At 51.6% G+C, this 22,305-nt stretch overlaps 7 protein-coding genes and 1 non-coding gene across 8 annotated transcripts; 4 read left to right on the forward strand and 4 right to left on the reverse strand.

Moving 5' to 3' along the window:
* Window positions 1-464: 464 nt before the first annotated feature.
* BO95DRAFT_435148 (uncharacterized protein) lies at window positions 465-898 on the reverse strand (the record flags this gene model as incomplete). Its single annotated transcript, XM_025585168.1, has 2 exons — window positions 465-582; window positions 690-898. 2 exons carry the CDS (start codon window positions 896-898, stop codon window positions 465-467), a joined length of 327 nt encoding a protein of 108 aa, XP_025438644.1.
* An 865-nt stretch (window positions 899-1,763) lies between these two features.
* Window positions 1,764-4,440, reverse strand: BO95DRAFT_435149 (uncharacterized protein; the record flags this gene model as incomplete). Its single annotated transcript, XM_025585169.1, has 3 exons — window positions 1,764-2,191; window positions 2,245-3,631; window positions 3,691-4,440. The coding sequence occupies 3 exons, from the start codon at window positions 4,438-4,440 to the stop codon at window positions 1,764-1,766; spliced, it is 2,565 nt and encodes an 854-aa protein (XP_025438645.1).
* Window positions 4,441-5,828: 1,388 nt separating this feature from the next.
* BO95DRAFT_421258 (uncharacterized protein) lies at window positions 5,829-8,578 on the reverse strand. Its single transcript, XM_025584557.1, has 2 exons — window positions 8,062-8,578; window positions 5,829-7,984 (listed from the first exon to the last, which is right to left on the reverse strand). Exons 1-2 carry the CDS (start codon window positions 8,462-8,464, stop codon window positions 6,279-6,281), a joined length of 2,109 nt encoding a protein of 702 aa, XP_025438646.1. The 5' UTR covers window positions 8,465-8,578; the 3' UTR covers window positions 5,829-6,278.
* Window positions 8,579-8,788: 210 nt separating this feature from the next.
* BO95DRAFT_446278 (uncharacterized protein) lies at window positions 8,789-10,281 on the reverse strand. The gene is made up of 4 exons (XM_025587339.1): window positions 9,863-10,281; window positions 9,764-9,792; window positions 9,548-9,685; window positions 8,789-9,477 (listed from the first exon to the last, which is right to left on the reverse strand). Exons 1-4 carry the CDS (start codon window positions 10,038-10,040, stop codon window positions 9,100-9,102), a joined length of 723 nt encoding a protein of 240 aa, XP_025438647.1. The 5' UTR covers window positions 10,041-10,281; the 3' UTR covers window positions 8,789-9,099.
* A 498-nt stretch (window positions 10,282-10,779) lies between these two features.
* On the forward strand, window positions 10,780-10,852 carry BO95DRAFT_t252. Its single transcript has one exon. It is a non-coding gene; the product is annotated as a tRNA-Thr (tRNA).
* A 712-nt stretch (window positions 10,853-11,564) lies between these two features.
* On the forward strand, window positions 11,565-12,512 carry BO95DRAFT_446279 (uncharacterized protein). Its single transcript, XM_025587340.1, has 2 exons — window positions 11,565-11,779; window positions 11,870-12,512. The coding sequence occupies exon 2, from the start codon at window positions 11,895-11,897 to the stop codon at window positions 12,399-12,401; it is 507 nt and encodes a 168-aa protein (XP_025438648.1). The 5' UTR covers window positions 11,565-11,779; window positions 11,870-11,894; the 3' UTR covers window positions 12,402-12,512.
* Window positions 12,513-13,597: 1,085 nt separating this feature from the next.
* Window positions 13,598-14,546, forward strand: BO95DRAFT_371585 (uncharacterized protein; the record flags this gene model as incomplete). Its single annotated transcript, XM_025582966.1, has 3 exons — window positions 13,598-13,642; window positions 13,701-13,718; window positions 13,767-14,546. 3 exons carry the CDS (start codon window positions 13,598-13,600, stop codon window positions 14,544-14,546), a joined length of 843 nt encoding a protein of 280 aa, XP_025438649.1.
* Window positions 14,547-16,746: 2,200 nt separating this feature from the next.
* Window positions 16,747-20,986, forward strand: BO95DRAFT_476067 (nucleoporin Nup120/160; the record flags this gene model as incomplete). Its single annotated transcript, XM_025589900.1, has 3 exons — window positions 16,747-17,493; window positions 17,578-19,710; window positions 19,767-20,986. Exons 1-3 carry the CDS (start codon window positions 16,854-16,856, stop codon window positions 20,984-20,986), a joined length of 3,993 nt encoding a protein of 1,330 aa, XP_025438650.1. The 5' UTR covers window positions 16,747-16,853.
* Window positions 20,987-22,305: the final 1,319 nt, after the last annotated feature.

Genomic DNA, 22,305 nt, shown 5'->3' on the forward strand with positions numbered 1-22,305 from the left:
TCTGGTTGGAACGTACAGCAAGGGCAAGAGTCAAATAGAAACCTCTCTTCAATCGATATACTAGACACATGGACAACCAACCCAAACGGAGAAACAGAACCACGCGCTGTACATAAAAACAGACATTACGGACCAGCCGACTCACAATCCAAAAGCGCAATCGACGCTAGGATCTCAATTCCAAGACAAACGGGGATATATGATTCGGAGTAGGTAGAAATCGGTCAAAATCTCCACCATAACATAAGACAAGATACAGTACTACAAATGCCGACTCCTCGACCCAGACGCAAAGCAACTCCACCAACCCACTCTAATCCATCAACAAGTAGACAAGCAGCAGAGCCAACTATCATACCTTCAAGTAATACACGTATTAAGTATAGCATAACACATAGACGCCCATGGAAAAAAAAATAATGATCATCAACAACAGCAGCAGTGACCACCTCCCGCATTCCAATCTACAATATCGCTCCCATCGAATCCGCATGCTGCGCCGACGCCGTCTGCTCCAACACAACAGCATAATATTTCCCTTCCTCCGAGGTATCATGGTACGGCCCCGCAGCCACAATAGCCCTAATCTCGAAGGTCAGCGGAACCCCATACCCAGAATAAGAGGGCATGCGTAGACTAAGAGCCTCAAACTTGAAACAACGGGGTGGGGGGGTGGGGGGGGCACTCACCATCCCTTATACTTCGGCTGGTTGAAAATCTCTGTAAACGCCTTCAGAATCCTCAGCGGCAATTCCAGGATGGAGGGTAGGTCCGGTCCATCACCGCAGATGGGGAGGCCCAGTTTGTTCACGGGCAAGTACACGACCTCGGCTGTTTGGGGGTGGCGCGCCTCTTGGAAGATGAGGAGGCGGCGGGATGGGGGTGGCGGCGGAGACATGGTTATGCGATAAGATATTGGGGATGGGGCTTGTTCTTTCAAGCAGATTGAAAGAAAGGATCTCTCGTGAGGGTGAGAGTCTCGTCCTCGAGAGTATGGAGTTGACAGGGGTTTTGGCGGGGGACCCTCTTATCGCCGTTTCACAAGCTCGACACAAGAGGAAAAAAAAAATTCTCCGTCTTGCGCTTGCTTTAATCCGCCCTCGTTGGGATAAAAAGCGATGCGCACGAGCAATTGAGCGCTTCTTCTCCCTATATAGAGAATGAATGTAGTCAGGCCCTCGTCGTGTCAAGCCTGTCTGCGTTGCTCCACTCAGATGTTTGTAAATATCTGTGGCTGAATTTCAGACGGAATTATGCGATTCGAGATGCGGGGCAAAGGAGGCATCAGAAATTGAGGAGAATTGACACCAACCAGCACACAGAGTCCAGCTCAGTACAGGATCACTCAATGGGTGTCCAGGGCTCAAAGAGTAATTCCAAAGGGCTGATGATGACAATGGCAGTGGCCCTCATTGCCATAATGGGATTATTTACTTTCAGGGTTGAATGTTGAATGTGGCTGCTGCGCGTGGCGCGTCGGAGATCAAAGCATTGCGAAAGCACGTGCACGGGTGGGGGTGGGGCCAACGGCACTCTGTATACAACGCCTGTTTGCTTTTGAGTATCCAATACCTGCAACTATAGTATACAAGAACAGAGGCTGCATTGGCCAAATCGAATATCGAATATCGAATATCAGGGTATCATATCCAAGGCTTCCACCTGGATTGCTTTAACAGCAAAACGCAAAAAAACAATAGCACTGTCCACGGAGCCCCCATAACTATTCCAGAATCGTTTTATTTACTCCTTTATACCTAAATTTAGGTGTCCAATTCTCCGTCCAGCACTCGTCGAGCGGCGTCTAGTCGTCGTCTCAACAGCCGCACCTGTTTCGGATCCGGCTGCGCAGAGGTTGTAATCGTCTGAAGCTCCGTACAAACATCCCCCAAGCTTTGGAATAACTGTTCCAAAAGTTTCGTATCATCGTCATTCAGCCCCATATTGCCATTGGCTGATGCACTTGGATGGGCGCTGCGTACTGTTGACACAAGCGACGACGCAAGGGACGTTGGGGTCGCGGCTCCTGTTATTGCCGAGTCGGATCGTGGTGAGACTGTGGGGGCCTTGAGAGACAATGCGCTGTTTACTCGTCGACTGGGCTGTCGACGAAGAGTACGAGGGTTTCCTCCGGTTTCCAAATCAGCTCCCTTCGAGCTGTCGATGCCCGGCGTATGGCGACCTTTTAATTCTAGACAGGACATTAGCACAAGTCCGAGCTGTAAGTGAAACACAGGAACCTACCATCGTTGAATTTCCGATCCCAATAGAGAACGCTCTCCAGTCCATCGTGGTTGCCCTCAATGGCGGTTTCAAACGTCGCAACGGAAGAAAGTGATGTTGCACTGTTGGCCCGGGAGTGACGAACGGAGCGGTGGTCGGTTGGGCGCGTGGTTTCGACCGAACTGGTCGATAGATTGCTCTCACGGCGCGTGCGAGCTTGGCTATAATTGCCCAGGGCGCTATGCAGAATGAAGTGCTCGTAGTCAAAAGCATCCTCTCGCTCCTCGTGAGGTTTGTCCTGAAAACTTTGTGGTACGGGAGGGAAAGCCTCCAACGTATCATCCAAATTATCATCCACGGACTCCTGGTCGAGACCAGATGTCAAAAAGCCGCTCTCATCATAGTCACCCTCTTGTGCATCCTCATAAAGACTCTCGGTCACTGACTGCGCATCATCGAATTCGTAGGCATCATCTTGTTGATGATGCGTCTTCCCCGGGGATGAATGCTCTAGAGCTTGTCTGTGTGTTTCGGCCTGTCGAGCCTTCACGTCAGGCTCGTATCTAGCGGAGCCAGATTCGTCGCTGAATTGATTTTCTGCAGAGTGGGCCGGTGACTGACCCTGACCAGCGCTAGGTCTAGGATTGCCCTGGCGGCCTCTTAGTTCCAAAGCATTGGGGTACCATTGGTCAGCAGCATTCAAGGGACTCGGGGTCCGCAGACTCTGCATACTACGACGGCGCAAATTATCCTCCTGGGTTTTGACTTTCAGACTGGAAATTTTGATGTGAAGGCCCTTCATTTGATTGTGCAGGTCGCGAACTTGCATTTGCGACTGGGAACGAGATGGCGGGTCCTGCGCGGGATAGACTCCGTTGGACCCCTCCGTGCTCGAGCTGAGGTTCTCAGTCTCCTCCTCGGTAGATATGCCTAAGCCCCTGGGTGACTCAGAGGATGCTCGCTCCTTCACCATTGTTGGTGAGCGGGCCGATGGCCTCTGCATGGACGAGATAGAAGCCCGGTGGGTCAGATACGACCGCGAGGGGTCATAACGGAAAGTCCGCTCATCACTCCTATACTTGGATGCACTAGTTGATCCCAAGGCACTGAGCGACCGAGATAGACTGGTATCGGATGTGGGAAGACCTGGGTGCGCCGCTGATGGCAATTTGGTCTCACTGTAGACGCGCGAATGGCGGTTGCCCGTCGCATCTTGGGATGAGGTATATGTTGTGCGCGGACGATGATTTGAGGCCCGACGGTCCGCGCGAGAAATCGACTGATACAGGCCGCCGACGGGTTGGCCCAGCCCCAGATGCGACTGCCCCACAGGCGGCGTTGGCGAAGTGGGAAGCGACGGAGATACTCGCACCGACGTGCGAGCCCGATTCAGGTTCCCTTCCATAAGCTACAGCATTTGTTAGCGATTGCTTTCATAATCCACAATCTTCTCTATCTCGGACATACCGTCAAGCGCTTCTTCGCGTTCTCGAGGATCCTTTCCGCCTCGGTGCTCAGTACGGCCGATGACAGCTCCACTCCCGACCCATCCTCCTGTGTACTTTGTACTATGCGTGGAGTTTTATCATTGCCATCGACAGCTTCTGTGGCACTGTCCTCCAGCAGGTGCTGGTGGTCCTTGGCGCCGCGACCGTCCTGGTGGCCTTTCGTCCCGTCCCAAGACGAGTCACTAGCAGCACTAGCTGTCGAGCTAGACGAGCCACTCCATGTCCCCGTCTCCCTAGTCTCCAACTCACCCGTCTCGCGTTGCGAAACGGGAGATCCTCCCGCCCGTCCTGTTTGCGAAACAATTCGAGATGCACCAGAGAACCCAGGGAAGTGCGCATAAGATGACGAAGAGTCCTCCTCTCCGATATCCGACAGACGACGAGCATCATAGCCCTCTTGCAGCCATGTATGCCGTGGGTATAGTTTGCTCTGGGGGCGATTGCCGTAAGACAGAGCAACACCCGGTTGCGCGATTCCCTGAGTCTGGTCCGTATTGTCATCGAGAGCGGGACGCCTTGCGTAGAACGCCTGCAGGTTGGATAGTGAAGGTAGGTTGAACGGAGGCGACGGGGTGGAGGATTCGCGCTCGTTGGAGTCAAACGGTAAGATCATGTCGGGGTTGGATAACGTCGGCGACGGAGGTATGGGCGGGAGATGTTGACGAGAAGGGTGACCAGCGTCCTCCCCGGGGGACGAGGTGACCATCATGCTTTATGCCTGCTTGGCTGAGTGTTCGGGTCAATTGAGGCAATCAATACTTTGGTACACGACAGGAACTATTCCGCTCAGGCCCAAGCCATCTGCAACCAGGGAAGGGGGGTGGTTGTGCGAGTTTGGTTGCACTTTCGACGGCCCGGGCGGTGCAGATAAAGTTGGGAAATGAAGGGATCGGAGTGTACGTCCTGCGAAAGACTGTTGCTGGGGAGGGGAATTGAACGATGCAGTCGCAGATGAGATCTGAGACTACCTCCTAAGGCAGGCGCAGGCTTCTCGGCGAATCAGATGAGCGCGGGGGATACTATATCGCAAAAGCAAAACAAAAAGAGATGATTAGATATTAAGAATTAGAATTAGCCATAGTAGAAGGAAGGTATGAAGGGAGCACCAGCGACGCGACAGGGAACGAAAGAACGAAGCGAGCGAAGAGAGGAGCGAAAGAAAAAGAAGAAGATGAGAAGGAGAAGAAAGAAAGACGATGGAGGCGAAGGAAGGAATTAATTAGATTAGCACACACGCCGGACTGACTACTCGATGCTGACGGAGAGGGGGCATTGTTGGTTTCTACTTGTGTCCCTTTTTTTTTCTGGCCAGCCCCAATCAGGCAGGGATCCGTTGCCGTCACGTCCTGGAGATCTTCGGCCATTGATTAAAGGAAGACCGATAAGGAGGTCTTTGCACGGGATATTGTTTCAATGGAGAGAAAGCAGCAGTAGATGTAGATGTAGATGTAGATGATGAAAGACAAGCGAGATGTGATTGAGATCAAGAGAAGTAGAGTCGATCTGGGGAAAGAATACAAGGGGTGGGTGGGATATGCATAAACGCCCTCCCGTTTGCTAGACTAAGGTAATCATCCTCGTTCTGGCATTCGGCGGGTAGCGACAGGATCGAGGGGATCGAGGCACTCGAATCATTCGATCAACAATCAACAACAGTCAACAGATAAGGTCATGGGAATGAGTGGTCCTCTTTTTTTTTTTTTTTGCCGATACGTAGTAGAATGGATACTAGAATAGAACTAGTTAAGAGTCAAAGACTCAAAAAAACAAACCAAGTGAGTGCAATGGCAGGAGAGATGGAGATCGTCATTTAAAGATCAGCCAATGTTGATATCTGCACCTGCTGGTTCCATGGTTCCCCCCAGCAGCTTAAGCCCTTTTCAGCGGCCAAGAGACGTCCGAGGTCCTTGCGTTCGGCTGCCACCACGCCATAAGTGTAAGGTAAGGTATTCGACGGGAAACTACTAGGTACCACCCCTGAAAGGCTGAGACGGCTCTCTCCCGTCTCAATGCATCACTCAGTGCGTAGTCAACTATAACTAGGCCTGCTTTGCACTCTGACACTACTTGCACCTTTGTACTACTATCTCCTTAGCAATTGACAATTGAGCCGGTCCTTGGAGCAAATGCTTATCCACGGAAGTCAAGTCATTTCTCACCTAGCAAGTGAAAACATATTGTTGTCTGCGTGCTCTTCTAGCTGCGCTCAGGGGTTTTTCTTCAGCCTCACCCAGGAAAAACATACTCAATTCTACGGACTGATCGCCTATAATGCATGCTACTAATGGAGTGACGTAGCCTCGGGACGAGTCAATTTGGAACCAGAAAAAAAATTATCGAGTACTTTTTGGCTTCATTGATCCCAATAAATTTATCACAGATCCTGTACAAGCGAAGAATAGATATCTCACGGTATAAAAAGAGAAAAAGAAAATAGTATAGAAATAAGAATAGAACACCAAAGAGATATGCTTTTGCAGTCAACCGGCCGATATTACGAACATGTCATGCATCCTGAACTGGTAGAAATTGGCTCCCCTGCGGACTCTACCGGATCTTCTCCAGAAGGATCTTAGCACCACTGCTGGCAGGGCTGCCCTTCTTGCCATCCTTGGTGGTCTCTGAGGAGGCCTTCTCCAAGGCCTTCTTGTTCTTCTTCAGCGTCTTCAGCAGGTCGGCCTTCTTCGCGAAATCGTCCGACTCCGCAAGAGCCACGACAACGAAGGTATTCGAACCGGTGGCCCACGACATGATCTCGGGCTGAATCTGCTCGTACAGCAGATCGTGGAAGTTCAGTGCTGGCTGGACCTTCTCGATCTTCTTCTCCGCGCTGTTGAACCGTCCACCCTGGACAAGCGACTTCAACAACCGGCCCACGAATGGAGCCTCCTTGGTGTCCGCGCGGGACTTGGCCGCCTCGGCGACAGCAACAAGAGCGGCGCTCTTGTCGCCATCAGCGTCGAAGAGGACCTCAGAGATGAACTGACAGCCGAAGCTGGTCTCCAACAGGGAGTCCGCACGAGCTGCGATCAGCTCGAGAACAGTGGGGGAAGCGGCCTTGACCAGCTCCTGTCTGCGGACCTCGGGCTCCTTCTTCGACGTTTCTGCGCGGATCTCACGGATCTCCTTCAACAGCTCATTATCCTGCTCGGGCAGAAGCCACTTGGCGCGGTCGCCAGCGAATGGATACAAGATGGGGATACGAGCCGTCAAGTCAGTCACTTGCCAGAGCAACTCTTCGTTGCGGGCTTCAGCGTCCATTCCTTGGTTCAGAAGCTCGGGGAAAACGAGTTTCGAGGTAAGCTTGGTATCATCGATGACTTCGTAGGCTGCCAAGATGACCGTGTGTCCATTGAGGTCACCTGCCATCATCTTGATCGTATCGCGATAGAAACGGGTCAGAAGCTTGCGGTCCTTGGCGTTCGAGTAGGCAAGAGCCCGAGACATGACTCGTGAGCCTGACTTGGTGAAAGCCAAGTTCTTAACAAGATCGCCCTCTTCATCGCCCTTCAGGAGTTCAACGAACTCATTGGCCTCCTCACTGCCGACCTTCACGTTGAGATAGTACTGAAGCATAGCATCGTGTAGAATAGTGAAACCCGAGGTCTTCTTCTGGATCAGCTGGTTGATGAGCTCAAACAAAAAGTGCATGATAGGTCCTCTCTTCTCGGGGTTTTTGCTCAGGATCTCAGAGAGCTCCGCGGTTCCATCCTCCTGCTTGAAGATAACGAACTCAGGTCCGTACCACTCACGCAGGAGGTTGGCCCTCTGCTGCTTCGTCGCGACCGTCCGGTAGATATCGTCGAGAATCCAGGATCCCTCGGGGTGTCGGATGAGACGCTTAACGTGTCCGTAGAATTCGGGGATGATCAAGTCGCGAATCTCACTGTCGCCGTGAACAATCAGCTTGCCAACCAAGAACTTGGCATACCGGCTCTGAGCAAGCTCACGGTAGCTGCCCTTGAGCTCTGTGGCGATCTGTTTCCGTTGCTCGAGGTTGGCATATTTCAGAGCGGTCTGGATGACACGGACCGAGTCGTGCTTGAACACAAAGTCCTTGACACGGCCGGTGATGATCTCAAACAGCTCCTTGATGAGCTTCTTCCGCTGCTCGAGGGGGACGTGAGATTTCCGACGCAGCTGCTCCCAAAGCTTCTTAGACCGGGCGATGATATCGGCGTTGGGCTTTGCGGCTTTGCGCTCTTGCTGCATCGCCTTCTGCTTGATATGCGATTCGCGGGATGTGGACTTGTCTGCACAGTTGAAAGAGAGATCTGGTTAGTTCCCAATAGCTTCAAAGCAGTAACCTCTGAAAAGGAAATCCACCTACTTGGATCCGCCGCCTTCGCGGGCTTAGACTCCTTCTCCTCCTCCTCGTCCTCTTCGTCGTCTTCCTCAACACCACCCATATCGACGTCTTCGTCCTCCTCAGCATCCAGCTCATCCAATTCATCAATCTCCGAATCCTCAACATCATCCAAATCGAACTCGTCGTCGTCTTCGTCTTCGGATTCTTCCTTCTGCACCTTCTTGCCCTTCTTGCTGCTCAGGTCTTTCTTGTCCTTCTTTCCACCCTTGTCGCTACCCTTCTTGAAGTCGGACTTCTTCGCCGACTTCACGGGCGCCGACTTGGAGCCGCCCTTCTTCGTCGGCGCGGACACGGCAGTCTTGGTCTTCGTCCGCTTGCCATCGCGATCGTCGCCGTTATCGACGCGGCGCTTTACCCCGACCATGATGTGTGGAGATTTGAGATTTCGTCAATGGAAAAGAAAAAGAAAGAAAAGAAAGGGTCAGGAATAAACTGATTTGGGCGGGATCAAAGAATGAAAGGTGATATAGGCCGCCCGCGGAGTCTAGGTTTTCCTGCTTAAGATTATCGCCGCGGCCGCCCGTCCTACATTTTTTTTTCTTACATTTTTTTTGCCTGTTCGAGGGCGGTCGACCGCTGTTTGTCTGGTTTGCAGGCTCACTGATAAGGCGGGTGTGCGGGATAAGGACGGGCGGGCAGCCATCTTTCCCCTCCCGTCTGTCTACATGGTTCATTTTGAGGAAAAGAGGTCGGAATAGAATCGTAGCATTGACGGAAATAGTCATATAACGAAAATCTTAAAACTATGTACACGAATGATTATCTATTGAGGTGGACAGTAAAATGCCAGAATAGTGAAGTTCGACAGCATGAGAAACACGCAATGCGTTCCGTTCGTTCGTCGAGCCCGCAAGCAAGCGGGGCAGACTGACAGCAAAACTCATCGACGAGTCCCACGAATGGAGCGATTTAGAAAGCAAACCTCGGTCACTGGCAAATCAATCATCCCAGTGGCCCCCGAGTCATGGTATATTGGTTACAGAAACCCTGCGATTTGTATCATGCATCATTAGTTTCGGATCCGGCACTCGCCGGTGGGGACTTGAAAGGGCCTAACTCCGAGCCCACGTTGCTCTGTCCTCGTTTGCGGCCAGGGATGTGAAACCCCAGAGACGAGGATTTGGTGGTGCTGGATGAGTGCGAATCGCTTGTCAGATCGCCGAACCGAGAGAAAATGCTCTTCCTCTTGGGCTTAACCTCGGTTTCGTCGTCAAGACCCACGTCCTCGAATTGCTCCTCCTCCATCGATTCGGGCTGTCTGCAGAGGCCTGTGTGTAGTGTGGATGGCGGTGATGTCATTCGAGAGACGCGCGAGTCGAGCGATGTCCGCGAGGGCAGTGCGTCGGTGTAGCACACAGGGGAGCGGGCGGAGATGTCCTGGCATACAGGATATTAGTCCTGAGATCTATAGGTGCGGAAAGGAAGTGCTGATTGTGCGCAGACTCACGAAGGAACGACGGTAGGAGTCGAACGACTCCCGCGATATCGAGAATGGTTCGTTTTCATCGACAAGGTCGCGATGATGTGAGGATTTGGGTGAACCGGGATATTTGGGCCAGAAGCTCTGTTTCTCGGGCGGTGATGGCTGCATCAAGAGCAATCGACTTAGCAATCATGTAGGATCAATGCGCGACATGGTCAATGGGACTGTAGAGTAAGGTACCGGAAGATAAGCGCCATTGGCATCGACGACTGTTTGCAGATTATCAAGTTAGCGGAGATAAACCTCCCGACCCTCCGTGCTCGTTCAATGATTTCATACCACTCAGTTTATATTCCGGTGGCTCTTCCTCAAAGCTCTTCCTAAAACTCAGAGGTGTTGAGCGCTGGCCGTCAATTGATAACCGGCTGGTAGTGCTGGTATTGTCTAGGGTGGTGATCTCCCCGCCATTGGATGGTGCGGCGGACTTTCGAGACAGGAAGTTACGGAATGGGGCCATTTTGAGGGAGTAATTAAGGAAAGCAATAGGGATGCGTGGCGCAAAGCCAGTTGCGTGGGCGCAATCCAGAAAAAAAGAGAGCCGAGAAAGATATAAGGCTGGAGGGAGCGTACAGCGCAAGCGGCAGTGGTCAGATCCTCTTAAAGAGAGAGTTGGATTGGATGTACTGTAATAATGCACGAACACTCGACCCTCACATGATCGGCGGCCTCGGGCGTCGGTTCATTTTATGAAAGGGTGGTTCATCCCACCTGGCAAATGGATCAACAACATGAGAAAATTCTATTAATGAATCTATGGTTGGGGCCCCCTCTCTGATCCCCTGGAGAATGTTACTCGTACCATAGACCGTGGCTACGTTTGCCACCGCGCCATGTGCCTGACTTCAATTGTTATCATTAGTGGAAAACTTGGTCGTACGTATATCATCATCGTTTAGTCTGGAGTTAGCCATGCCCATAGCGTCATCAGGAGGACTGGTGAACTACCAAGTGGCTTCCCGTCCATTTAAGTTTCCGGGATGAGGAGCACTTATGCAGCTTATGCGACTGTAACATGATATATCCGCATAAGTGCAGTACATAAATAATGACGAGTGCCCGAATCCATAACTACTATGCTGGGAGCTGTTTCATGTTACATTTTTTGAGTTCAATTCATACATTTAAGTTTGATCATTGTTGTGTCCGGTTTACACATGAATCATCAGATATGTTATCAGTATAGAAAGCACTAATCAGCTCGCATGGCTTAGATGGTAAAGCGCAGCACTAGTAATGCTGAGATCCTCGGTTCGAGTCCGAGTGTGAGCATCTCTTCTTTTTGCCAATCTCTGGGTCGTTCTCTCTATATTGTATCCAAGGAGCAATCGCAGAGCTACACAGACTTTTTGAGTTGAGGGGCCTTCGTAGTCACATCTTCATCTTGTCCTTGTAGGAAGGAGAGAAGGTCGACAGTGTCGATGAACCTAGAGCAGTCTCAAATCCTGTGAGCAGTTGGACAATAGTACAAGCATACACTTCGAAACATTGAAATACCCATTGGTGTTGCGTCGATTGACTATGCCGGTGTTTACCACGGCTCTGGTCGGAGCTTGGTGTGCCTCTGAGAAAGCAATAACTAACTATCCGTCATCTCTGGTTTTTACGCGCTCAGATCGTACTGCATGAACAACGCCCTGCTCGATATGCGTAGGCCGGCACTAAAGCTGGGATCCCTGGGCGTTTATTTGTATTCATGAAAAGATTCGGTCAATCAATGGCCGGCAATGACGATAGGACAACGACAGAGGAGCTTCTCTGAGAGTCCTCAACAGGCTGGTCTCGCCGACAAGAAATAATGTAGCCATAGTTCCATTCAACTGCATACCTTGAATCTCCTCCTAATGGGAAGTGCCGTATGAGTAGGTACGTATTACCTGCCGTGCATTGATGTCCAGCGCGCATGAAGAGAGACTAGGCAGTCGCTGCACGGAAAGCCGTTGCTTCCTATCTTATATCGAGCCTGCCTTATCGTTGAGTGTGCAGTCCACTCCTTCCCATCTAGATCATCAGGTCGTAGGGCCTTATAACCTCAGCCATCCCTCTCGGGATTGTAATCATCCTCTCCTCTACAACATCCTCCTATCCATACATCTACCCATCCAGTCACTCATCCCCACACATCCAGTCATTCGGTTACTCAGACAACTCCTGCTTAGCCATACCTATACCCACACGGACATATACTTCTCGATCAAGGTACCATTCGAATTGTCTGACTCCTAGATCAGTAATGTGTAGGAGCGGGCGTGAGTAAGGATTGAACTGACATTTCTCTTTTCTTCCCAGTCAATCCTTTCGATCGACAAGCATCATGCCTAGCCTTGCGACTTCGATCGTCTCCGGTGTTGCCGTCCTCATGGTCATCGGAGGAGTTGCTGCGAGTGCCGTTCCTCCTCATACTCAAACACGAAACCTCACAGTGGCCTACCCCGGCGTGCATCTTGACAGTGAGAGCTATCGCTCCCTGCCTATTCTGGATCGAGGAGATGCGGATGGCTTCGTGGATGCCACCGACGACGAGCTAGACTCGTCCGCGGACAGCGATGCCGCCATCGATACCTGCTACAACAGATCCCAATGCGAAGTCGGATACACATGCCTCAACAGTCGTTGCACTCTGAGCTGCATTACCGACAGTGACTGCTCCCGTCTGCATACATGTGCCAATGGGACATGCATGGATCCTCGTGGCGGAGCATGCCTTTCGAACAGAAACCGCTGCACTCATGACTATCAGTGCTGCTCCGGCCGATGCGACCGATTTGCCTCTGTGTTCGGCAGCAAGAAGTGCAGAAGCTCCATCAAAATCTTCCCCTGAGCGGATCAGCCTGTGGATCGGACGGGGTGGTGTCCTGTCATTTGGCAGTGCTCGTTTTTGTTGATCCTGGATCCTTATTCATTCTGTTATTGATATGTGCCTGTGGCGGGGATGTGAGTGGTTGGTCTTCCTACCGGAGTAGAGTGTAGGAGTTATCACTCAAGTAATACTATTCCTAATGTGAAATTCAATCGTCTCTGTTATTGTTATGGACTTGTGGATTGATGTAGCTTAATGATAGTGTATGTGCTGAATATAGATTGCTGTTGATACCATATTTGTCAATCTGTTATGGATAGTCCAGTGGGAGGTCGGCCGTTAAGTCAATAACCTTGCTTAGGTAATTGCCAGCGGGACCGGTGCCTGGTACGAATCCGGGGGTCGTCGTTGTACTCGTGCGAGTAGTCCACGATTGCTACACGGCGCTAAGCAATGGAAGTGACCCTTGAGGGAAGCAATTCTGCAGAGACATTTCCACCCTAGGATGGCGTCACCAGATTACACCGTCCCGTTACAGGGAAGTTGGCAGTTTGGCTGGACAACTACTTTTTGTTATATGGTCTTTATAGACTGCCTCCTCACCATTATCGCGCCCTGCATTCTATTTCTTTCTTCGACTACTCATTCTTCTCGTTAGCTTTGATTATTGACTGGTCCTTGGTCTCGGGCGTAAAAAGGGCGTAAATATTGCATTCATTGACTATTGCAACGTATTACTCGAAGTATATATATCCACCGACAAAAACCGTTCTCCGAACTTCGAATCACCGCAGCCACTACCCTGCAGAATCTACACTGAGAATACAAGATCGCATTCTAAACAGCTATAACACACTGGATTGTAGCCATCTGAAATCATCACCCAGTACAATCATGCCTGTGTTGACGGAAGAGCGGAACTAGAGTCACCTTCCATTTACGTACATCAACCTCACAGAGCGCTCGTACTTTCCGTCCTCGACTGTGTTGAGAGTGATTGCCTGTGTCCCACGACAGCTGAACCTCTTTCCTAACAAACATGGTGGCAATACTTCTCACCTCTCCCAAGAGAGCTGAAAAGAAAGGCATGCTGCCGGTACTCTCGTTCTGCATCCTTTCCATAGCCCACACAGGTTATAACCACGTTTATCACCAACGCCGGACACCCATCGAATACACCTCCGAGGTGACCCCGAGATATCCTGGCATAGCCTAAAATGCGGTTCTGGTTCGGATGGGCACTGTGGGAGAAGCTGAGCTTCGTGAGCCCCCTTGACTCAGAGTCAAGAAGCCGACAAATATGGCTAACGAGAGAGATAGGTACTTGCGGGTCTTCTGGTAAGGTGCTAAGTCATGTACCACGGGCCGTATGACTGATGCAACAAGGCCATCGTTCTGATCTATTCATTTTGTGTTCTCGCGTACAACCGAAGGGTGACAAACAAGTACGCTGCTGCCGAGGAACGTGAGAGGACCGAGCAGGCCACCGAAATGCAGAGGATCTTGGCCGAGACAACCGAGATTCCGTTCGGTGCCAGGGCGCTAGAAAAGGGCATCCAAGTCGAAGGCATTTGGACTCCCAAGGAGTATTCACCGAGGCAGTCCATCATTATGCCGGGAGATACGCCAGAACTCCCCAGTCCCGCACAGAGTCAGCCATCGCTTGTCCCACCAAGTGGCGTCCAGCGGCCAAGCCGATCATATCAATTGGCGCCAAAACATAATCTGCTCAACCCACGTCTTTCCATGAAGATCCCAGACATCGAGCTCGGGGCCGAGGCAATGCGTGTGTTCTCCACACACAGCGCACCGCAGCCAACAATCCGTGCCAACAGTGAAGCCGAGACGCCCGTTGACCCAGGAAAAAAGAGACGGTCGAGGGGTTGGTTCAATCCTCGGAATTCCTGGGTAAGAAAGCCGTTCGAGAGCTATAAGCGCATGTCAAAACTTGAAGGTATGTCACGTCGAGACAGTAAGCTATGTTCGGATGAGGACAGCGCTCACTGTTGCTCAGGGCATCATCGAACCTCATCCGAAAGCTTTCGACGTAGGATCAGCAAGCTGATCGACGAGAGCATTCAGACAGGCTCGACTGAGACATACCAGTTGAGACCCATCAACCAGGGACCCATCAACCAGGGGACCATAGATAGCCCTAGGAATTAGTGACTGGACAAATGCTACACTGCAATGCGTCGCAAGCATGGAGCAGGCTAGTCTGTCTTCATGATGCCTTTGTTACATGTCACCATCAGCAATCATTGTATTTGGGGGTAGTTTATGAGAACTTTTCGATTCATAAAGCCCGCGAGGCTCTAGGTCTCAGGCGAAGCGCTGGTGAGACATTGAGAGATAAAGCTTATTATAATATGGCATCCAGCAATCGGTCTTACTCGGTATCGAGGAAGCCACTAGACTAGGCCTTTCGCATCTGTAATTGTACGCATGCTAAACCCGAAGTAGTCGGTTGGGCCCGGCCCTCAGGCAGCAACGCCTGATAGGCATCAATATCGACACGTGACATCGCGCCTGCCTCAACGCGTCGAATTTCCATCACTGTTGAGAGATGAGCAATAAGGCTAATTCGCCACCCTCCTTTCAAAATCGCCAGCGTCCTGGGAGACAGCAGGATCAGAAAGACAGATATACTACAGAGCTCATTACGCTCCTTTCACCATCGGCCCAGTCAATTCGGATCCAGGCCGGCACAACCGATCTAAAACACGCGTCTCGCGTTCAGCCCGTCCGCTTTGTGCATTTCCTAGTCGTCTCGCAAGTCGAACAAGTCGAACAGGCTTTCGGTTGTCGTCAAACTGAAAGCTCAGGAGAAAATGACAGCAGACATAGAGACTCAAAATGACTACGAGGAAGGACTTCCTGGTCCTGGGGCCCCAACGCCGCTCTCAGCCTTAGAGGTAAGCATCTGGTGGCATCGCGGGATCCTTGGAAGCAATAACGCGGCCCTCCACATTGCACGAGGTGTACTGATTAGTCCTACGAAAGGGAGTTGCGGGTCTAACTGGCCGAGATATCAAACTGTTTGTTGACGCTGGCTATCACACGGTTGAGTCAATCGCATACACGTAAGTCAACTGATAGGGGATTCTACAAGTCATTGCATAGTATCTTCCGAGCTTACTGACAACCGGTTTTCGTGTTTTTCCAGTCCGAAGCGCTTGCTGGAACAGATCAAGGGTATCTCCGAACAGAAGGCTACCAAGGTTCTTGTTGAAGGTAACTCTGACGTGATTCTGACAAGCATTCACAATAACATAATTGACGACTATGTATCCTGCAGCGGCGAAACTCGTACCCATGGGATTTACAACGGCCACGGAGATGCATGCGCGACGAAGCGAGCTCATATCGATCACAACGGGATCCAAACAACTAGACACTCTCCTTGGCGGAGGCATTGAGACAGGATCTATCACGGAGATCTTCGGCGAGTTCAGAACAGGGAAGAGTCAAATCTGCCATACTCTCGCGGTGACCTGTCAGCTGCCTTTTGATATGGGCGGTGGAGAAGGAAAGTGTCTGTATATTGATACCGAGGGTACTTTCCGTCCCGTGCGCCTGTTAGCGGTTGCGCAACGATATGGGCTTGTCGGCGAAGAGGTTCTCGATAACGTGGCATATGCTCGAGCCTACAACTCGGACCATCAGCTTCAGCTGCTGAATCAGGCCTCCCAGATGATGTGCGAGACTCGCTTCTCGCTGCTCGTCGTCGACTCGGCTACTTCATTGTACCGGACAGATTTCAACGGCCGTGGAGAATTGTCCACGCGCCAGACCCATCTGGCGAAGTTCATGCGCACTCTGCAGCGCCTTGCAGACGAGTTCGGAATCGCGGTTGTTATCACAAACCAGGTCGTCGCCCAGGTAGACGGCGGCCCCAACATGTTCAATCCCGACCCGAAAAAGCCCATTGGTGGAAACATCATTGCACATGCTAGTACGACGAGGTTGAGTCTGAAGAAGGGACGAGGTGAGACACGAGTATGTAAGATCTACGACAGTCCATGTCTGCCGGAGAGTGACTGTCTCTTTGCCATCAATGAGGATGGAATTGGAGACCCAAGCCCCAAGGATCTGGAGCATGAGTGATTGATGGAGGGGTGCATATAGTATTATCTGAAGCTATGAATTAATGATTATGCTATGTATAATTTGTACTGTATGATGCCTCTTGTCGCAAGCACAAGGTAAGCGCATGGTAAGCACATATGTCACGTAGAGATATTTCTTGGTAGACAACCGGCAAAGGCGGTGGAGCGACTTTTTGGGCGCGTTGCTCCCGGCCGAACCAAGAACTGTTTTTGGGAGGCGGCGCAAGAGCTGCGGCTTCTGCCCTTCAACTCCGCTGTGTTGCGATACTCTTTCTCCGCTTCTTCCCCAATCGGCCATGGAGACTTGAGTTGACCTCTTTTCATTATCGCGGAGAGTGGTCATATCTCAGTTCTCGATTCCATCATGGCGAAAATCTACAAGGATACCCGGGTCGACCTCCGACCGCACTCCCCAAGCACGGTCGTTAACATTCAGATTCCAACAGAAGCGAGCACTCAAAGCCGAGCTCGTTTCGCAATTTCCACCTTCAGCAGCCAAGAGCTACCGGTAGCGAGAGACGAAGAGGACTTCACTAAGCGATATTTGGCGACACAGGGATCGGTTTACTTTCGCAAACGCAGCGTCTACCCCCGGGCCTTCCTCTGGCGAGTTGTCGATGACAGCAAGGTTCTGGAAATCCAGTGTGTCGATTTAACGAAGGGTGGGGTCGAGCACCACGAATATAATGTGACTCTGCGCTTGGAATTCGAAGAAGGCATCGTCCCTTCGGGTATCGATCTTGCAGACTTGGAAGAGCACGAAGCGTTGAGCGTGTTCGTCCTTACGGCCGACAAGCATTTGCACACTTTGACCCTACGCCCTGAGTTCTTCCGGAGGACGGAGGCGATCGACGAGAATATCTCGGACTGGTGCAAGTCTTATGTTCCGGCGCCGCTGACATTTACGAACCCTCATCGACTACACGCGAGTAGCCCCCTGGAGTTGTTCATTTCTCTTGACAATGGTGCACTGTTGCGATTAACGAGGAAGTCTAGTGATGACGGTAACCTCCTCCTAGTTCCTTTCTCACTATGGTATCCCCAAAATTGTGATTCTGGGTTACAGTACTAACGCGTCCGGTACTTAGGATCAAATTGGACACCGATTACTTTTGACGAGAGGACATGGGGTGCGTCGATCCGCGGCTTGGTCAGATGGCAGGCGCAGCCTTCAATAAGATACAAGGGGCGCACGCTCGATACGAATGTCGCGAACGCCATCACAACGACGTCTGACCAGACCTATGTTTTCGCCGTCTGCCTCAATCATACCTTGAAGATCTGGAACCTCGCGACCAACAAGCTAGCTGCTACGAAAGATCTGCTGGACCGTGAAATCCAGCAGCCAGACGAATCATCATATTCGCTGAATCCGGCCGAATCGTCGTTCATTCGGGTCTTCAACATGGAGCGCGCGTTGGATGGAGGCTACCGCTATTATGTCGTCACATATTCGCCCTTCGAAGACGGCCGCTTCAAGTTTTGGGCGGTGAAGGGCGGCCTGACTTCGCCGCTGGTGATTGAGGACCTGTACCCCGGGATGGCTCTGAAGCCGGTCGACCCAGATTCAACCGGAAGTATGTTCTGGAGTATTGCCGATTTCCAGATCAAGCCGGCCGAAGAGGGTAAGCGTATGGAGCTGTGGGTTTTGTGGAGGAATAGCAGTCTTTATCAGCTGTATACGCTGCACTTCAACTTTGAGTCTCTGCCCAAGGATTGGAATACCAATTGGGTATCCACCGTCATGGACAGCCGCTGGCAGGAGCCGCCACCCGTCATAGCCACTTCTGATGTCGTTGACCCAACGGAGAAATGGCTGGAATACTTGTTGAAGCCGAATAGGTTCTCGCCAGAGGTCCTCGAAACCGCTCTGGCAATCTATCAAGAGGCCCTCAAACCAATGTCGTCCGGTTTCCCGAAGAAGACCCACAGCCTTGAAGAGCGGCTTTGTTCCACTATTGGTGCCCATGTATCTCTTCGAAAGCACGCCGATGAAGAGATGGATTATACTCGCTATCGCATGGACACAGATTCCAAATGGCGCCAATTCTGGCAGATTGCGGATGATGTCAACAAACGGCGTTTTGAGCCGGTAGCCCTCGCGTATGACGTTTATTATGAGACACCCTGGATGCTTCTCTCGGACAGCTGCGCGATTATTCGTGAATGTAGCTCCGCGGAGCTTATTCTGCACAACTCTGGCGCCGAGCTTCGCTCAGATGGGCCGGTCATTGTTGATCGCTGGAGGCATCGCAAACTGGAGACAGAGATTGGCAGTCTATTCGAGCAGGCGTCCCATCTGATCACTGTTGCCTCCGGTTTCCGCAAGGCGTTCTCCGCTGAGCTGGAAGCTGCTTGCCAGGAGGCCCTCGACGCCGAGGTTTTCACTGAGCCCTCTACGTCTGTGCAAGACAGGATGGATACTTTCCGCGAGCGGTGTGATTTTGGAGAGCAGGTATCTAATAAAGCATATGATACTTTGGTCTCCGTGATGAGTGAGCACCTGAACATCTCCAGGATGCCTAACGACGTGTTCTACACCATCATTGATACTATTCCGCTCGACTTCCCCGGCAAAAACTCCGATCTCTTCCACACCCATTTTGGAATTAAGGTTATCGTCAATGGTGTCCAGGAGACCATTATACTGACGCGGAAGACCCTGGCTGACCTTCTCTTCCTCGTTCTGTTTGTGGACGGAGAGGTCGAGCAGGAGGCCGGCTCGGACTTCGATGCGGCGGATCTGTTCGTGACTCTTACTACTCTGCTGAGGGAGTATGAGATGATGTCCTGGTTAAGCTCGCATTCACGAAAGTGCACTGACCGACCGACCAAAACGCCGGGTGGCTCTTCTCCTGTGGCCCTCAAGGACTCTTCTCGTAAGGATAAGGGACAAAGAACGGCCACCATCCTCGAGGATTTATTTGCCAGTGACATCAAGCCGCGCCAAACCATCGGACTTCCTCAGAGCTTCACCATTACCCTGGGAATCCGTGATATTCTGTCATGGGTGACCCGCCAAGGGGAGGTTGCCTACCCCAATGCTTTGGTTTACATACAATGCGACCTCATCGCTAAGAACAACATTGACCTTGCTTGGGACTTTCTCCGGTTCCAAGCAAGCACGTCTTGGGCGACCTACGTCAAGGGTCGACTATATGTGGCCATGTCTGAATACGACACTGCGGCGCTGTACTTCCGCAAAGCTGCCTACCTACTTTGTAAGTCGAATCGGCCTAGAACTGATCTGGAATCCGCAGTAACTAACAGAACATAGCTTGTGGAAAGCCTCTAGGTAACTTGCACGAGATGTCGTCAACATTGCTGGACATTGTCGCGGTCGATTGCTTCCACAACGGCCTTCCCAAGTACTTCCAGCACATAGTGACGATTTTCGAACATGCACGCTCGTTCTCGCATGTCGCCGACTTTGCGAGCCTGGCGCTGCAGGCACTTGCAAGTGAGCACGGGAGCCAGCAGCATGATGTGGACTACTCTAGCCTGCGCTCAGATCTTCTCTCGCGCTTGTTCTATGCCTCATTGCAGAACTGCCAATTTGACCAGGCATACTCTGCTCTTTCCAGATACAAGGATCGAACCTTGCAGAAGTCCGCCCTGGGCTCTCTTATCACCGGCATTCTGACGGCCTCAGGGCCCGGCACGGCGGGTCTCCGGCAGATTCTCCACTTCCCCACGACTCTCATACCTAACCTCGCATCCTACGTGGACGAAACTTTGACTTCCCTTGCTCAAAAGCAGACCTCCTTCACCTCCTACCTTGAGTCGGACAACAAGTGGAGCGACGGCACTCCGGACTACCAACGCATCCTACAAGCGTACCGTATTGAAAGGGGCGATTACCGTGGCGCCGCTGAGATTGCCTACCGGAACGTGCAGCGCCTCCGTCACGCCCGCGACGTTTCCACGCATCTCATTCTCACCAGGGCAAGAGAAGCCGACGACAGTCACCCAATCGAAGAAGATGACCCAGAAAGCAAGGAAATCCGACATGAGCTCCTATCGCTCATTAACCTTCTTGCTTGCGTCGACAAGAGCGAATCGTACATCCTCGTGAACAAGGAGGACCCCCAACAGCCACTACCGTCATCTCTCGAGGCTAGACGCCGCAGCTTCCAGCACCATATGCAGCCAGACCACGAGGGCAACCAGCCCATGGATGACGCCGTCGCCGCCTCTCCTTCACCCAACCCCGCCCCCATGGGCGGATCCCCCTCCGGGCGCCGTCTCAGCGCTAGCGCGACGGCAATCCGGCCCTCTAGCCGCCGCGACAGCAAGGCCTCCATCAGCAGTGCCGTCTTGAGCATCCCACAGAAGCGGGTAATAGTGACGCTGGATCACCTCCGTCGTGAATACCAGGCCGAATTAGACCGGGTCAGTCGGATCGAACGCGGTGATTGGGAGTTTGGGCTTCTTGATCCCGTTGGCGCTGAGGATGGCCACAACCACGACGAAGACACTACAATGGTGCTCGGGTAGAGTTGCCCATGTTGACTGGGGTCTGATTTCTTTTTCTTCGTGCTCTTTCAGAAATCCGGGTTCTGGGCGTCTGTGTATATCCTGTGTACAACTAGTTTTTAGTCTCTGTTAAAACTAGACTAGTAGCTGACTAGGCTTACTTTTTTGATGTGTATGGATGTAGTGTAGTGAGGTATGCTTTGAGCTTACTTCTTGTCGCGTGTCGATGTTCTATATTGAAGGAGAGCCTGGAGTAGAAGGTTTCCATGCTCTGATTGCAGGCTTGTTGCAGTGTAGCCGGCGGCGGGCAGCAACAAATCTTCGCATACTCAAACTATAGCCAATTCAATTCTCTGACCACAATCAATCCAGAATTCAGACACCATATCAGTTGACCACCTCCAACAATCCAATCCAGTGCATGCCCCTCCCCAAGGCTAGATCGGACCCCCGCAATGATACCGCCGCGTGGGAACCTGATCCCCGATTCCCCGATCGATTCCCCTCCCTCAATCCAGGCTGTCCCTGGACAATGAATTCCAAGCCTCAAGAACCATGGCATCATCGCGGGAAAGGAGTAACAGTGCCGAGTAGTACAAAGAACCAACCAAAACAAAAACAAAAAAAAACCCCCCCAAATCCTGAATGCAGATCCTATCCAGCAAACGCTACAACTCTGTGAGCAGAACTTGGTAAATCAGTCTAGATTCTCGACTCCAGGCGTGCTTCATTCAAGGGCTGCATTAGCCGAGCACATTATGCCGGGCTATCCCGATTCCTGTTTTGCGGCGGGGATGGCATGCCGGTGGAGTGGGGGAGTCTCTCTCGCTTAATGCGCAAGCGCAATCCCATTGCTATGGGGTATGCTAACTTACTGACGATCATCGCTTTGTGTTGTGTTGGATGTGGCGATGATGTGATGGTGCTGCCTGGGTTTTTGGTTGTATACAGGGTTGAGACTGGACTGGACTGACTGCAGGTGGGATTTCCGTTTTGGGTGTGGGTGTGTGGGTGCCCGTGCAGCTGGGGATTGATCTGCGGTGGAATACTACGGTACCGGTCTGCTACGCTATGAGTACTTGTGACGTGACTTGACTTGGGGTCTGGATTTGTGATTCCGGGGTATGGATGCAGTGGTTTTATTGAGGAATAATAAATTAAATTGGAGCAAATGCAGGGAAACTTCAGGAGGGAAGGGACAAAGGACAGCCAGCTACAGGGGAACGGGACAGGGCAGGGCAGGGATAACTTTTTTAATCCTTGTGTCCTTGGACAATAGTTTACCTTAGTTCTCGGGGGCAGAATTTGTACATGTACAGTTTACAGCTGGAATTAGTGGT

This window comes from Aspergillus brunneoviolaceus (assembly GCF_003184695.1).
Source record: "Aspergillus brunneoviolaceus CBS 621.78 unplaced genomic scaffold BO95scaffold_69, whole genome shotgun sequence".
NCBI classification, from domain to species: Eukaryota; Fungi; Ascomycota; class Eurotiomycetes; order Eurotiales; family Aspergillaceae; genus Aspergillus; species Aspergillus brunneoviolaceus.